This window comes from Salvia miltiorrhiza, chromosome 3, assembly GCF_028751815.1.
Source record: "Salvia miltiorrhiza cultivar Shanhuang (shh) chromosome 3, IMPLAD_Smil_shh, whole genome shotgun sequence".
Taxonomy (NCBI): Eukaryota; Viridiplantae; Streptophyta; class Magnoliopsida; order Lamiales; family Lamiaceae; genus Salvia; species Salvia miltiorrhiza.
In genome coordinates this window covers 15,707,873-15,723,673 of record NC_080389.1, presented here as the reverse complement: position 1 = coordinate 15,723,673, position 15,801 = coordinate 15,707,873, and the positions used below count along the sequence as shown (strand labels likewise).

The window sequence follows — 15,801 nt, the reverse complement described above, 5'->3', positions numbered from 1 at the left end:
ATGTTCCATAGAAGCTTTATTTCATGTTTATGAGCATTTTGAAAGATCGCATTGTCTAAATAATGTCTTTTCATGGTTATATGGTTGGAAATGCTTTAAAAGTTCTATCTGACACAATTCATCACACTGTGTAGTGAAGGTGATTCTTACCAACACATATTAAATTATAGTATTAACTTATAGAATCTTTCCTGGGTCAGAAATATTGACTTTGCTAAACGGATGATAACTCGTGAACTGGCTCTTCTTTTTTCCTGATAATGCCTTCCGTTTTTCTCCTTCTCGTTCACTATTTCAACGGTAACATTTTTGAATGGAAACTCTTAAAAACAGTAAAGTCGTCAAAACTTGGGATCAGATGTATTTGCGAGATAAAACGTGTGTGACAATGTAGGTTATTTTTTGTGATATTTATAGACTATTCAACATGAGGGGCATTTTGGTAACACCACCCTTAATACGAGAGGGTATTTCCATCCTTTTCGGTTCCTTCCTTCCTTCCACTTAGGGGTAAAATCGTCTTATCAACTTTAAGGTATCTTCCACATCAGCCGACAAGTTGAGGGTTAGCGATAGCGGTTCCTAGGGGTGAGCAGAAACTGAACCGACACTGAAAATCGAACCGAACCGAACCAGATTGGTGTGGTTCGGTCTCAATTCTATTGGTTCGGTTTTCGGTTCGATTTTGAAAACTAAAAATCAAATTTTTTTGATTTGGTGTTGGTTTCCATTTTTTGGTTCGGTTTTAAACCGAACCGAACCGATACATATTAATATTGTATTATATATAATTATTTTATAATATATAATTATTTTTCTAATTTTTTAACCTAAAACTAAAACCCTAATTCACAATTATAATATATAATTATTTATCATGTTCATGTTGTGGGGATTTGACATTTGAAATTTGTGTATTTTACATTATTTTATAATTTTTAATTGGTATTTTCGAATAAAATAAAATAAAAAAATTGAATCGTTCGGTTCGGTTCACCGAACCGAAACCGATGGTTTTATCGGTTCGGTTCCGGACCCCCAATTGGTGCGGTTCGGTTCCAATTTTAATTATCGGTTCGGTTTTCAGTTTTGAGTTTTTGGTTCGATTTTGCACCGAACCGATGCTCACCCCTAGCGCTTCCTACAAAAAAGTAGCAAAGGACCATTTGCAATTCGGTTGTAACTACCACTTCTTAACATTTCTTAACATATAAAATACGAACTAGCTAAAATGTATGAATTTTATGTAGAACACGTATGAATACGCTGTGTAAATGTATGACTTGTGAAAAAAAAAATTACGAACTCGGGACCATGAATGCATCCAACAAGGTGATGAATCAACCGTAGATCTTGATGATCTAAGGGTTGAAAATGATTCATATTTTATATTTGAAGATGTATTTTTATTTTAGCACACCCCTATATATAAATATATTAATTCAATACGATACTAGAATCAAATTTAAGGAACAAATTAAACAATAAAAAAATAGCCATTCGCGAATGGTTCGACGGAAATGTTTCTAATGGAAATTCATTGGGACATAAATTTACTTATACGGTAGCTAAAAATAGTTTAGAGTGTCAAATTGTCCCAAATTGAAATTGAGTTGGCCTTCACAAATTTATTAGTTGTTACAAAGTTTTCTAGGGTCTCAATTAGCACAAGATGAAGATATTAGTCTACATTGGCGACTCCTATCTTTCATCATAAAAAAATGTTAAATTCTTGTACCTTTTCTTTTAAAAGTCCTAATATTGCGTTACTGGGCCTGCCATTAACAATTTCATATTAATTAAGTGGTAATATTGTATTAGCTGTGTTCACACACACACAAACTTCCAATCCTGAAAATACAAAAAAATTACACATGCACGTAAGGGAAACATACTTTATAAGTTAAAAAATAGAAGCCAAGTTCTAAATTCAATCCTAAATTTCAATTTCCATCAAACTCGCCTTAAACAGCTGCTTCCACTCAACTGCGAGATTGATCATGGCGGCAGCTTACGCAGCTTTGGCTTCTCTTTCGAATATGATAGATCGGCTTCAGCGTCATCCTTTCCCTCCAATTTCTCTCGACGAGAAACAAGTTCAATCTCTCACAGATAATGCTACCTTTTTGGAGGAATTTCTCCAATGCTATAACTCTCCTTTTGGGCAAATCGATGGAGCTGATCCTTTGCAGATTCGCATTGCAGATGCAGCTCGTGCCACAGAAGCTGCTATTGAGTCCTATATAGCACGCGTCGTTATGCTTAATGGCGTATTAATCGACCGCGGTGAAGAAATGGTTTCCGATGAAGAAATCGGTTGCGAAATTGAGTTCAATCCATCCAGTTACGCGAAAACCGATCCCGGAGAAGAAATCGTTTCGGAAGAAGAAACAATTTCGCATGGAGAAGAGCTCAATTTCCGTGATCAGATCTTCTGTGGAGAAGAACTCAGTTGGCTTGATGAGATCGGTTCTGGAGAAGAAATCGACCGTGAAGAAGAACTCAATTGGGGTGATGAGATCGAATCTGAAGAAGAAATCGATCACGTAGAAGAAATCAATTGCATAAACTTCTATCAAGATCTAGAGCAATTGGTTGAAGAAATGGATCTGATCAAGTCAGAAGCGATGGAGATCGTTGAAGAGGAAAGGGGAGTCCAAAATCAGCTGCAGAGAAGCAACCAGCCGCAGAGAAGCATCTTAGGGCCTTTTGATGCTAGGCAGAGTGTGATGGTGGGCCATGATGATGTGTTGCTTCAAGTCTTGGATAAGCTCACGGGTGGACGACTCGACCGCCGGGCCATTCCGATTGTGGGGATGGGCGGAATCGGTAAGACCACTCTGGCTCAAAATATTTATGCTCATCCCCTTATTAAGGAGCATTTTGATATCTGTGCTTGGGCAACAATTTCTCAACAATATAGTATAAAAGATATTGTTTGGAAACTTCTTTCACAAATAAAAAATGAGTGCATGGAACAGCTTACTAGTGAAATGTGTGAAGATGAAGTGGGATTAGCACTTTACAAATGTTTATCAGGTAGAAGGTATTTGATTGTAATGGATGATGTGTGGAGCATTGAGGCATGGGATAAGATACAATACTTCTTTCCTCAAAATAACACAAGGAGTCGGGTAGTGGTTACAACTAGGTTATCAAACTTAGGTTATCAACTGGATAACAACTATGGCCTTGAAATGAAATTTCTTAATCAGGTTGATAGTTGGAATTTGTTCTCCAAAACTGTGTTTGGAGAGAGAAGTTGTCCACCTGAATTGGAGGAAATTGGGAAGGAGATTGTAGAAAATTGCAGAGGACTTCCTCTGTCGATTATTGTTACGGGAGGTCTTCTTAGAAAATTTGGACATTCACAAGAGTGGTGGAAATCTATAAAGAGAAACATAAATTCAATGGTGAATTCGGAGAATCATGATCATTGCTTGAAAATGTTGAAGATGAGCTATGATCATTTGCCGGTCTATCTAAAGCCAGGTTTTCTGTATATGGGGGTGTTTGAGAAGGACTTTAATGTCACAACACTCATCCAGCTATGGATTTCTGAAGGTTTTTTAAAGCCAATGAGTGGCAAAAGCTTGGAAACAATTGGAAAAGAGTACTTAAAAGAGCTAGTTGCTAGAAATCTCATTCTAGTTGATAAGTTGGGGTCTATAGGAAACATAAAAACATATAAAATTCATGATTTGGTGAGGGACCTCGCCCAAAAAGAAGCTCATGAAGAAAGGTTTTATGATGTGCTAGGGTTATCTAGTCCTCGATTCATAAATAGCCAACATTGTGGTATGAGTCCTCGGTGGTTAGTTCCAAGCAATGAATGTTTTCCAAAAAATGTGTCTCAGGTAGTTAATCTAAGGTACTTTGATGTATGTGCTCCTTGGATGCCAAAATTCCTTTCTTTTGTGAATTATCTTTGGAATTTACATACGCTAATTGTTTCTGATGCTGAGTGGCCGCGTACAGCATTTGATATTTGGAAAATGCCTCAACTTAGGCATGTCCACTTTTATCAGAGTAACAGATTTCACCTCACACATCCTCTGAGTCTGAGCAGCAACATTGACATTGTCGTCATGGAAAACCTGCAAACACTTGTCGGAGTAACAAATTTCAAGTGTAGTGAGGCGGTAGTTAAGAGAATTCCTAACATAAAGAAATTGGGAATAGTATATCACAAGTTTAAGGGAGTTTGGCCGGGTGGTGATTATTATTGTCTCAAATATCTTGAATGTTTTGGTAAACTCGAATCCTTACACTGCAAGGTCGATTGCACGATCCCTGATCATGAGAAGAACCTCGCCTCCCCACGCTCCTTGTTGAAGTGTAGATGCAATGACCATTTGCAAGAGATTACATTCCCACACTCCCTCAAGAAGTTGAGTCTCAGGGTGAGCAAAAGCTTTCATGTGGAGGGCATATTGGAAAAGATAGGTTGGTTGCCTTTCCTTGAGAAGCTCCATTTGTGGGGTGGATACTTCAGAAGTAGCAAGTGGGAAATAGTTGAAGGCCAGTTTCCCTACCTCAAATACTTGTCACTGAACATGTGTGAGCATCTAGAATGTTGGACACTCGAGGGCTCTGGCTTGCCACGCCTAGAGAAACTTCGTCTCTACTTGATAGGGTGGTTGGACGAGATGCCTTCGGAAATTGGAGAAATATCAACACTGAAATCAATTGAATTGTCAAGTTGTACGATGTCATTGGTAAAGTCTTTGAAAAAGATAGTAGAGGAACAAGAGGAGTTGCAAGGGGAACTACATTTTCATGTTAGTGTTTCGCCAGACTTGGTCGATATTAAAGCACTAGAGAGCTTAGAAACTCCCAACTTTCGTATAGAAAGAAACATTTGTAGCTTGATGTAATATTCATGTAGTCTGTAGATGATGAATTCATCAGTAGTTGTTGAGATATTAATGCAGGACAAAGTTCAGGGAATTGAGTCGTGTGGTGATCATATATAATCTTGGATATCTCTCTATTTACTGCTTATCAGTGGCTTTCTTGCTCCAGCAATAAATTATGTTTTTTTTTTGTTTTTTTTTTAATTAATAAATTCGTTGATCACAAATTTTATCGTTTCTTTGGGTTTGATCTCCAATTCTCATCCTCCAACTCAGGATTTCTTTTCTTTTGATCAATCCATTCCGAGTCTTGTTTTTTTTGCAATTAGTTTTTTGCACGTGCAATGCACATGAGACATTATTTTTTAAAAAATTAATATTATTTTAAGATAGTAATTTTTATATTTAAAATTTTATTATTTATTAATAATATATGACTCGAAATTTTTATATTGTATGAATTGAGACGTTCAAATCAATAGAGTCCCTATTCAATCAAATTGGGTGATTTTATAGTAACTACTTGAATCTTAAATTTGTACGTATAAGTGATATTGAGATTGTGGTAGCAACTGTGATTTTATCAAGCTGTGGACCTGTGGTTGTAGTTCATACAGAGTAAAAAATTTGATGTAGAAAATTTTAATTTGCTACACTAAATTGTACTGGGCATTTTTTAATGGCTACGGTAAAAATTTGATGTAGAAAAAAAATTCTAGTAATCAGTCCTATTATTCATATATTAATTAATTTACTTAGTAGTAATAATTATTATTATGATTTTATTTTTATTGTCTCAATTGAATTATAAGTTAATTTTCTTAATCATAGTAATTATTTGCTATACTAACAAAATATAAAGTTTTATTCTCGTTCTATTTTTTTTTTTGGGGGGGGGGGGGGGGAGTTGGGGAGGGGAAGCAGGGGTTTGAACTCGGGATCTCACTGTTCACACAGTGGAAGTCACACCGCTTGATGTCCCCTTGAGGACTATTCTCGTTCTATTAAATATACAATAATATTTACATGTATCTATAAACGTATATATCAACATAAATGTAAGGATATAAAATTGGCGAAAGCAGTTCCGACCAACACTAAAAATACATAATGACAAAGAAGAAACACCAACCTATAAATCCCAATGCTTTTTACTTCCAATCGGACCCGAAGTTGGATCCTGACGAGGAAATCGAATTGCTTGCAACACTTTTCTTCTTAGTTCATATTCTCGACCAGTTTTTAAAAAGGAAACGACTATATTGTATCATATCTAAATTGAATTTGAACACGGGAGGATTTCACAAAAATGAAGGTAATTTACTCCCTCCGTCCCACTGTATCTGAGACTCTTTCTATTTTGGACGTCCCACTGTAAGTGAGACTCTTTCCCTTTTGGGTAAAATTTTTCCCCTTTAAACACTTTTTCACTTTTTCACCTACACACAAAATACACTTTTCTTAATTTCCGTGCCCAAAAAAAAGGTTCCACTTACAGTGGGACGGAGGGAGTAATTTATAGATGAAAAAGTTATTGTATTACAATCGTAAGTTCTCACTATTTATATATTATTACAATCAGGGGTATTTTGGTAAATTCAGCTCTGAGTATAAGAGGGGTATTTCCTTCCTTTCAAAGTCCTCCTCCTTCTTCCCTATGGGTATCTTCGTATTTTCTTCACGTGGGCCGACAATCAGACTTTCCTTTGTCCCAGTAACTGCAAAAAGCAATCAAAAGGACCACCTACAAGGCGGTTACAACAACCTCTCCTAGGTGCATCCCTTTTTACCTCCAGCTAAAAATATCTTTTTGTCCCTTCATCCTGGATCTACATCGCCTCAGGGTCCCCGAACATTAATCTGTCACTCATTCATCTCCTCTGAGGTCTCCAGCTCTAAAGGAGATGAGAGATATAGAAGTCTCATTAGAGCATCCGCATTGGGGTTACATGATAGCCTACATGATAGCTTACTTTATGAGGGGGGACCACATTGTGTAAAGAGGCTGCATTGGGGTTACATGATAGCCTACATGATTTTTATGCTTTTCACTTACACGCGTGTGAACACGCGCCTTATACTATTGGGCAAATGGGCTACATGATAGAACGTATAGCCCTCGTGTAAGTGAGGGCTGCATCGATTACACGATAGCAACCTTACACGAGTAGGCCGCTATCGTGTAACCGATGCGGATGCTCTTAGACGTGCCAAAATTTGTAAACACAAATTTTATTGTATTCAAGAAATGAAATACAAAAATGTGTATAGATCCAAAATATATGGATTGAAGTGAATTTGTTGCAGGTTGCGATTCTCTACTTTGGTCATCTGATTCTTCTCTTCGAACTTCTTTAAATCCTTGGAATGAAATATAATTTCTTGATCTCCTTGAACTTGAATTTGATTTGATGACGTCAATCCAGAGGGCTTCCACCTTATTTATGAATCAAACGTTGACTTGGATGATTTTGATGAAGAACGCGATGGTCTTCTTGTAGATAGTCTTGACTTATTGTACGAATGCTTTGATTGTTGGAGATGACTTTGTAGTAGTACAATCCTCCTTCAATTATTGAGCTCTTTTAAATGATTTTCGGTCTCTTTTGACTTCACCAATGACCCTTATTTATAGGTGAAAAATGGAGTGGGCATGTGGATTTTAGCCCGTCATATTGGGCTTTTAGGGTTGAGATTGTGCGATTTGATTGGCTACTCAAGATTTATATTTATCTACATAAAATATTTAATATTTTATATAAATTTGACACAAGATATTTTTTAATTGGTTAATAAATCCATATAATCAAATATTAATTATATATTTATTTAATCTTAAAATTATACTCCCTTCGTCCACTAAAAATGGTTTGTATTTCATTTTGGGCCATCCCACTATAAGAGCATCCACTATGGATAATCCATTATGGTGCTATCCATAGTGGATGCCATATGTGTGCCACCTCATCTACTACCTCCTTTTTCAACTACCCCATATTTTCTCCACTATAGCACTACCTCATTTTTAACTATTCATGGACCTCACTATTATTATTATTATTACTTTTACCATTATATAATATATATATATATATATATATATATTTGTGTATTTAATTTTGTATTATATTTTACTTTAATAAAATTAATATAATTATATGAATAATTAATTTATTTAAATAGTATAATATAATTTTAAAATTAATATAATTATACGAATAAATTATTTTATTTAAATGATAACATATACTATTAAAATTAATATAATTATGCTAAAAAAAATTAAAATTCAAAAGCACATTTTATTGAAAATTAATTTCTTACAACACACAACCAAAATTAAAAACACAAATTTAAATACACACAACATCTTAATTTAAATACCAAATGACAAACTTGAAAAAAATTAAGTATGACACTAATCATCGTCGAATCGCGCTCACACGTGCTCAACCAGATCGGATCGAAGTTGGTGATGTATTGTTTTGTCATGTACTCTAGCACCCCTTCTGATGTACTCGTTGAATCCTCCTACTAAACCACGATTTATTTTCCATGCAATATTGTTGCTCGACGTGCTTGGTTCGTCTTCGACCCATTGGCTTGCCATTTTCCCTTCATCTTCAATTATCATATTATGTAAAATAATACAAGCATACATAATGTCAGTGATGTTTTCTTTATACCATAGGCGACTCGAACCGATGCGCGTTCTACATCATTCCTCGCAGCTTCTTGCATTTCCTTGAACTTCCTTCTTTTTGGATCTTGAGGATGTTGGAAGCTTTTGACAAAAGTTGCCCACTCAGGATATATACCGTCTGTTAGGTAGTATCCATGGGCATATTGCGTGCCATTTACTGTGAATGGGATGGAAGACGCTTGCCCTTGTAGAACGTCGTTGAATAGTGGAGACTGATTAAGCACGTTTATATCATTGTTGGACCCTGCAACTCCAAAAAAAGCATGCCAGATCCACAAATCTTGAGATGCAACCACCTCAAGCATAATTATTGGGACTCCATGATCGCCACGGGTGAATTGGCCTTTCCATGCTACTGGGCAATTTTTCCATGTCCAGTGCATACAATCAAGACTCCCGAGCATTCCAGCAAAGCCATGCCTCTGCTCGTGTGACGTGTGTTTGACGCTATTGCTCGAAGCACACGTTGATGGATACTGTCATCCTCCATTTATTGGCGCATGTACTCTTCCATAAAGGCTTCAGCTTCAGCTTTAGCTGCAGTTGCGGTTGTGTCTTCAGCATCATCCTCAGAAGAAGATGAAGACATCACTGAAATTTCTTTGATGTTATGAAGAGAGATATCGAATAGGGAAGAATTGTTTCTCTAGATGATGAGAATGAAGTATAGGGTTCATATATTTATAATCTATAAGGGTTGATCGTTGGAGAATGCAACGGTTACCATTTCTTATTTAAAATGACCGTTCAAGAATGCAACGGTTATATTTTTTTTAAATGGCTGTTGGAGAATCCAAGGGTTACCAACTCTTTTTTAAAGTGACCGCTGGAGAATGCAACGGTTACCAATTTTTTTAAATGACCGTTGGAGAACGCAACGGTTACCATTTCTTATTTAACGTGGCCGTTCGAGAATGCAACAGTTACAATTTTATTTTAAATGACCATTGGAGAATTGAAAAAATAAGTACATTTTATTGAAAGGTAAATTCGACCATTGGAAATTAAACTCCCTTTCCCTTGTTCTTAGGAGTAGGAACCTGGAAAGGTACTCCATACAAAAAAGAAACAAGGTAGGTGACATTGGGTCACCCTGGCGTAGGCCCCTTTTGCCTTGGATGAATTTGTGATGTCCCCCGTTGATGGCAATTGTGTATGTGGCTGAGGAGACGCATGTCATCACCCAATGAATAAAGGCTGGGTGAAATCCAAGGCCACGAAGAGCTCTGTCAAGGAAAGTCCAGGAGATAGAATCATGGCCTTTTGGAGATCAATCTTAAACATGCATCTGGGAGAGAGCCGCTTTCTCTCATATTTTCTTATAAGTTCCTGTGCTAAAAAGATGTTATCAGTTATTACTCTACCTTTAACAAATGCAAATTGTGACGGATGAATAAGATAATTCAAAGATGGCTGCATCCTATTTGTAAGATTTTTTGTGATTATATTGTACAAAATATTTCTACAAGCAATCGGTCTAAAATCTGAGGCTGTTGGATTATGCAAGGTTTTTGGTATAAGAGCTACAACAGTGTGATTTAGCTCCATTTTAAGCAGCCCGTAGTTAAAGAATTCTTGTATTGCTTCAATCACATCCTTCTTCATGATTTGCCACTCCTTTTTGAAGAAGGCAAGAGGAAAATCCATCTGGCCCAGGGGCTTTATCGTTATCAATGTCCCATAGTGCATTTTTTATTTCATCTTCAGTCACCGGGGCAATCATTGAATCCCTATCCGTGTGTTCCAAAAGAGGACCTTCTTGGAAGACCTTGTTATCCACGGACGTAACTTCTTCTCGAGTACCAAACAGTTGCTCATAGAAGTTTGTGATCAACTCCACTATTTCTGCCATATTGTGCGTTTCTTCCCCGTTATCCTTGCATAAAAAAAGAGATGGTATTAGTTGTGCTTCTCTTATTAATCAAGGAAAAAAAATAGTTGGAGTTTTTATCAGCAAAGTTGAGGTGTTGGATTTTAGCCTTCTGTTTGAGGAAGTCTTTTTCTGCCATGTCAAGGTTAGTGGCATGTTTTGGAGCACGTATTTCCCCTTCTCTAAGCTATGCATTTGTTAGATCCTGGTCAAGATTGCTTTGAATCCGGTCCAGCTCAGTTCGAGCTTTCTTTGCCCTTTCAAAAAGGCGTGAGCATTTTTTGTCAAAAAAGTAGGTGAGATAAATGAAAATATTCTTTTTTAAATGAGAAGAGAGGTGATTATGATTAGACCACAACGACATATGATATAAATAATAAGTTATGTAAAATTGTTTGTTATATGTATTGACTTTCTATTTTTGGAAGTGACCTATTGAATTGAGATGTTCAGATAAGGACGGAGGGAGTATTTAATTTAATTTTAAAATATAAAATAGGGCAAAGGTGCAGATTCCCCCCTGAACTACACCCCCCTAGAGCTTTTAGCCCCCCATAGTCGGTCAAAGCGCGTTGACCTCCCCAAAGTCTCGGAAGAAGGGTGCAATTAGGTCCTAGGGTGAAACGGGCGTTTAACGCCGTTAACTTAATTTTTTTTTTTTTTGGGGGGAGATTCCGGCGAAGGGGTACCAATTCCGTTCCCCGGTCAAAGCACCGTGAGAACCCTCCTCTGCCGTAAATAAAGAACGGCGATTTGCTCGCTGGATTTATGGAGGAGAACCCGTTGGTTGAATTCGCAGTCCCCTTCTCTCCCGTTCCCGGAATGAACTAGACACTGCGATCGAGAGAGATTATAAGCCAAAATAAGTGAATGAAAGGAGGACTGAGCTTATCATGAAATTAATTGAGGAAATCTCAAATAAATAGAAATCCTCCCTTTCAAATTCGCCCGATCCCTCGCCGACGTGCTCCCAGCAGACATCGGCGCATTCCCGGCAGGCTACGGAGAAAATTTTGAGAGGAATGGCGCACAATTTGGGGCCTCTAGATTCTGCGCCGGAATTCAAATGCAAGGAGCATTAATGATATGGGTCGCCTCAGGCGACGTGGCGGAGGCTGCCGGAGTTCTCTTCGTTGACATCACTTAGCAGATCGTTGTTGTACATGGAGATTAGGGCTTTTTCCTTCGTGGGTGTGCGATTTCAGATTTTGGGTCGCAATTTTTCTTGGAGATGGCTATTTTGGAGAATTGGAGAAAAATCATGAATAAACCCATCACCCCCTCCCGAAAATGAAGGATGTCCGATTTTGGAGAGGATTGGCTGGGATTAGATTTTGGGGGAAAGGTTTTCCGTGATTTCAGAAATTGGAGGTTGGTTTTTTGCTCGGATCCCCCTTTCCTTTTTCTCAAACATCGGGAGAGAGACAGATTTGAGGTGCCCTCTTTTGTGGCTGCGTGAAATTCCCCAGGCATGAAGCAAAAATTGTGAAGAAGATAATCTCCTCCAAAAACTCCCCTTCGCCGGAATCTCCCCAAAAAAAAAAAAAAAAAATTTAAGTTAACGGCGTTAAACGCCCGTTTCACCCTAGGACCTAATTGCACCCTTCTTCCGAGACTTTGGGGAGGTCAACGCGCTTTGACCGACTATGGGGGGCTAAAAGCTCTAGGGGGTGTAGTTCAGGGGGGAATCTGCACCTTTGCCCTATAAAATAAAATATATAATTTTATATTTAAATTTATAATTTTTATGTGACAGCTATAAATTGAATGGCCTACAATCGCACAGTAGGGCTACTCATTCAAAAAAGAAAGAAATTACTACCAACGTTCCTCAAACAGAAATTAGTACCAACGTTCCTCAACTAAAAGTAATTTATGGAATTTGAAGAATAATTTATGTTATCAGTAACCTTAAACGAGGCATAACCAAATTTGGAATTGATATTTTAGTTTACTAAGTGACGTGTCAAGTAAAGCAAAGGTTGTAATACACGTGTCACTCAAAGCAGATACGTATGTATACATTCACTGATTCCTGGTTTTCCTATAAATTCATTTAGAAGAAGAAAATTTCAGATTATATTGAAACACGATGTTGCAAAGCAGAAGATCTCTTCTCTACCAAGCCAATTCCTTCATTCGTTCCAATCCTCTCACATCCATTTCCCACAAAAATCAGGTATACTATCACCATATACAATTTCTTCATTTAGTTTCTTAATTTGCAAAATCACCCTATTTCTATCCAATTTATTTTAATATAGAAATGATTGTTGCTGAATACACAAACTTTTAATTGATTTTAATTTTATACATGAATTAAAAATTCTATTTCTATGTATATAATTTTTTACTATTTGTATTTTTTTCATTCACGAAAATTATACTATAATTTCATATTCGTCCGTCCATAAAGAATATAACACATCTATTTTTAATAGTAGGCTTAATACCTCACATTTAAGGTGAGATTCTTATTTCACTGTCAACTTTACTCATCTTTTATTAAAATTTGTGTCAAAAGCAATGTAAGTGTTCATTTTGTCGTGGAGGGAGAGAGTATTTTTATTTTTATTTTTTTACTGTTGTCTATTTATGGCGAATTAATACTATAGTTAGTTGAAATCTCAAATTAACGTCATTGAGAAGCTGAAATGGCGTAGACATTCAATTCAATGGCTATTTAAGTTATGTAGATATATTTCAGGCATTCACCGTACTATTAACAAATAACAATTGACAATAGTATAAAACATTAGAATAACTAAGAGTTTAATTTTTTAGCTCATGTGTAAGGTTAAATTAACTAAAAGTTTGTTAATTAAATGTTTTAGCTCGTGTAAGTTAAAAGAATTTGACGATAAGTTGATGTGTTAAGTACGATTTTTCATTAATATAACGACTAAGAAGTGCTATTTATTTATTTTTTAATCAATTCGAGGGTACTACTACTACTACTACTACAAGTACAACACCAGAAGAGTTTAGCAAAGTTTACAATCGATCCGAAGTAGATAGTAAGGCAACAAGGCATGATGTAGTAAAGGGAGATAGGTACGACGAGCAAAGGGAGACGACGGCTGAGACGGCGAAGGCGGCAGCGGCAGGAGCCATGGACGCGGGGCTCGAGCTTGGGAAGGTGGCGAAGAAAACGGTGGACGGCATGCTGGACGCCGCCGAGAACGTTAGAGACTCGTTAACCGATGGCGACGGTGATGATCGCGTGGAGGAGCGGAGCTCCGACAAATTTGTGGAGGATCTCAGACGAAGGGCTAATGGATATGATCGCGACGACCGTCGCTGAATCACTCTTCATTTTTGTTAATTTCTCTTTCATTGCTGTTTTGTTTAATGATACATTTACTTTCTCATCAATTGTGGTTTTTAATTTTTCGTTTCATTATTTATTTTTCTATCTTAATTTCTTGTTTAGCCAATAAGACGAAAATAGTTCATATTAAAGAAAATTGAGCCGCCCTCCAACCTTTTATTATCTTTAGGAAAATACCAAGTACTTTTGTCGTTTCATAAAATTATTTCTTTATTTTCTCTTTGGAGTATTCAAAATTGAAGCTCCTTTTAACTTTAGGGCTTTTCTATAATTTAAATTTGTAATTATTCATAATTTTATGAGTTTCTGATTTAACTTCTTTTAGTAGACACATCACATACATGTTAGATAAGATTCTCGGCGTGGCAGATCCCCAACAATGGCACGCAGAGGTAAATATTTTAGTAACAATTATGTTAGTAATTATTAAATTAATTCTTATATACTTTAGTGAGACTGAAAATAATAAATTTCTATTTAATGAAAATATTATCTATCTATCAATAAATATATGCTCCTTTCGTTTCGTATATATAGACTTTTGTTTCGTATATATAAACTTATTTTTTTTTTCAGATGTCTTATTTATATAAAAGGAGTATTTTTTTTTTTACTTATTATTATATTTTTATCAAATTTTTTAATTTACTTCAATTTTAATTCATCATTAACTAATAAATTTGAGTATACTAGGAATTTTTTTTTATTTTTTTTTCAATGATTTTTTTAAAAAAATATTTGTATAAATTGAATCAGCTTATATATATGGGATAGAGGGTGTAACAACAATATTTAATTGTTCAAGCTACAATAATGATTCTCTATCTAGTGTGGCAATCCTATAAAATTATATTCTTAATTTTCTAAATTTCAGTTTTTATCATCTTAATTTTAGATATTATTTTCAATAATCAATTATATTCACACTATATTAATGACCTCTCTCTTCACTTTATGGAAACATATTTATAACACTTATATTTTTATATTATATATAACTTATTATTACTAAATTATATATATATATATATATATATATGAAATAGTAGGTGTTGGAAAAAATATTAGTAATCCATTTTAATTTGATTATTAAATTTTTGGATAAAATTTTCATATGTTTATTTAGAATGTTACTTAAATTATATAAATATAATATAAATGCAGATAAAGTATATACTATTAACACCAAAAAGTACATTTTATTGACATCGAAAAATTTGGTGAGAAAACACGAAAAAAGAAAGTTTGATACATATAAACATGAAATTTGACGCGGACACACACACATATATATAGATATATAGAAAGTTCAGTATAGCCACTATTTTTAGTTATAAATATTTTTTTGAAATTAAAATACTCCCTCCGTCCCGCTATTCAAGTCCCATTTTCCTTTTTGGGTTGTCCCACCGATAATGTCCCGTTTCCTAAAAAGGAAATAATAAGGGGATGTTGATCACTAATTAACTCACTAATTTCAACTGCTACCTACCGGACTCCAACCCACCATTTAATTTTCTCCCAATTTTTCTCCATTTGAGTCCGCCGCAAGTCCGAAACCCTAAAACTACTCTCTCTCTCTCTCGAATCGCGATCGGCGCTCTGCCTCTCCGATTCTCCGACGCTCCGTCGTCGACTTTCTTGGGTTTCAGCCGCCGCTCCTCTGCATTCGTCTCTCACCTTCAATTTGTCTCACCCATCTGAATCCCTGTGATTTTACTCCGTAAAAATCTGAAGCTCTCTCTTTCTCTCTCTCTCGCTTTCTATTTCGTCGCCTTTGGTCGAAATTCGATTGTTCTGAGGGATTCCACCGATTCTATGCCGAAATCAAACGCAGAGAAGTCCGATTTCGCATGGATGGTTGAGTTGGAGACTTGGATCCAATTGTTGGTGATTGAAGATGGATGCAAAGGTTGGCGTCGCCGGGCTGAGATCCATGAAGGTAAAATGATTTCGTCTACACCTAGTTCTTCCTCCGGTGATGTATCGGTTTCATCTGGAAACCCTATTTCTTACCCTGATTCTTTTTTTCTGTGTGAGG

General features: G+C 36.1%; 2 protein-coding genes and 1 long non-coding RNA gene across 4 annotated transcripts; all 3 read left to right on the top strand.

Moving 5' to 3' along the window:
• Positions 1 to 2,000: 2,000 nt before the first annotated feature.
• Positions 2,001 to 4,877, top strand: LOC131018446 (putative late blight resistance protein homolog R1B-23). Its single transcript, XM_057947168.1, has one exon. The coding sequence runs from the start codon at positions 2,001 to 2,003 to the stop codon at positions 4,875 to 4,877; it is 2,877 nt and encodes a 958-aa protein (XP_057803151.1).
• A 3,194-nt stretch (positions 4,878 to 8,071) lies between these two features.
• Positions 8,072 to 9,211, top strand: LOC131017839 (uncharacterized). Its single transcript, XR_009099877.1, has 2 exons — positions 8,072 to 8,936; positions 9,097 to 9,211. It is a non-coding gene; the product is annotated as an uncharacterized LOC131017839 (long non-coding RNA).
• A 3,273-nt stretch (positions 9,212 to 12,484) lies between these two features.
• LOC131017838 (uncharacterized) lies at positions 12,485 to 13,804 on the top strand. 2 transcript variants are annotated; one of them, XM_057946576.1, is made up of 2 exons: positions 12,485 to 12,608; positions 13,371 to 13,804. In XM_057946576.1, exons 1-2 carry the CDS (start codon positions 12,522 to 12,524, stop codon positions 13,731 to 13,733), a joined length of 450 nt encoding a protein of 149 aa, XP_057802559.1. In that variant the 5' UTR covers positions 12,485 to 12,521; the 3' UTR covers positions 13,734 to 13,804. The 2 variants fall into 2 exon arrangements, with proteins under 2 accessions (XP_057802559.1, XP_057802560.1); XM_057946577.1 differs by having other exon boundaries at positions 12,504 to 12,610; positions 13,379 to 13,804.
• The last annotated feature ends 1,997 nt before the right edge of the window (positions 13,805 to 15,801 follow it).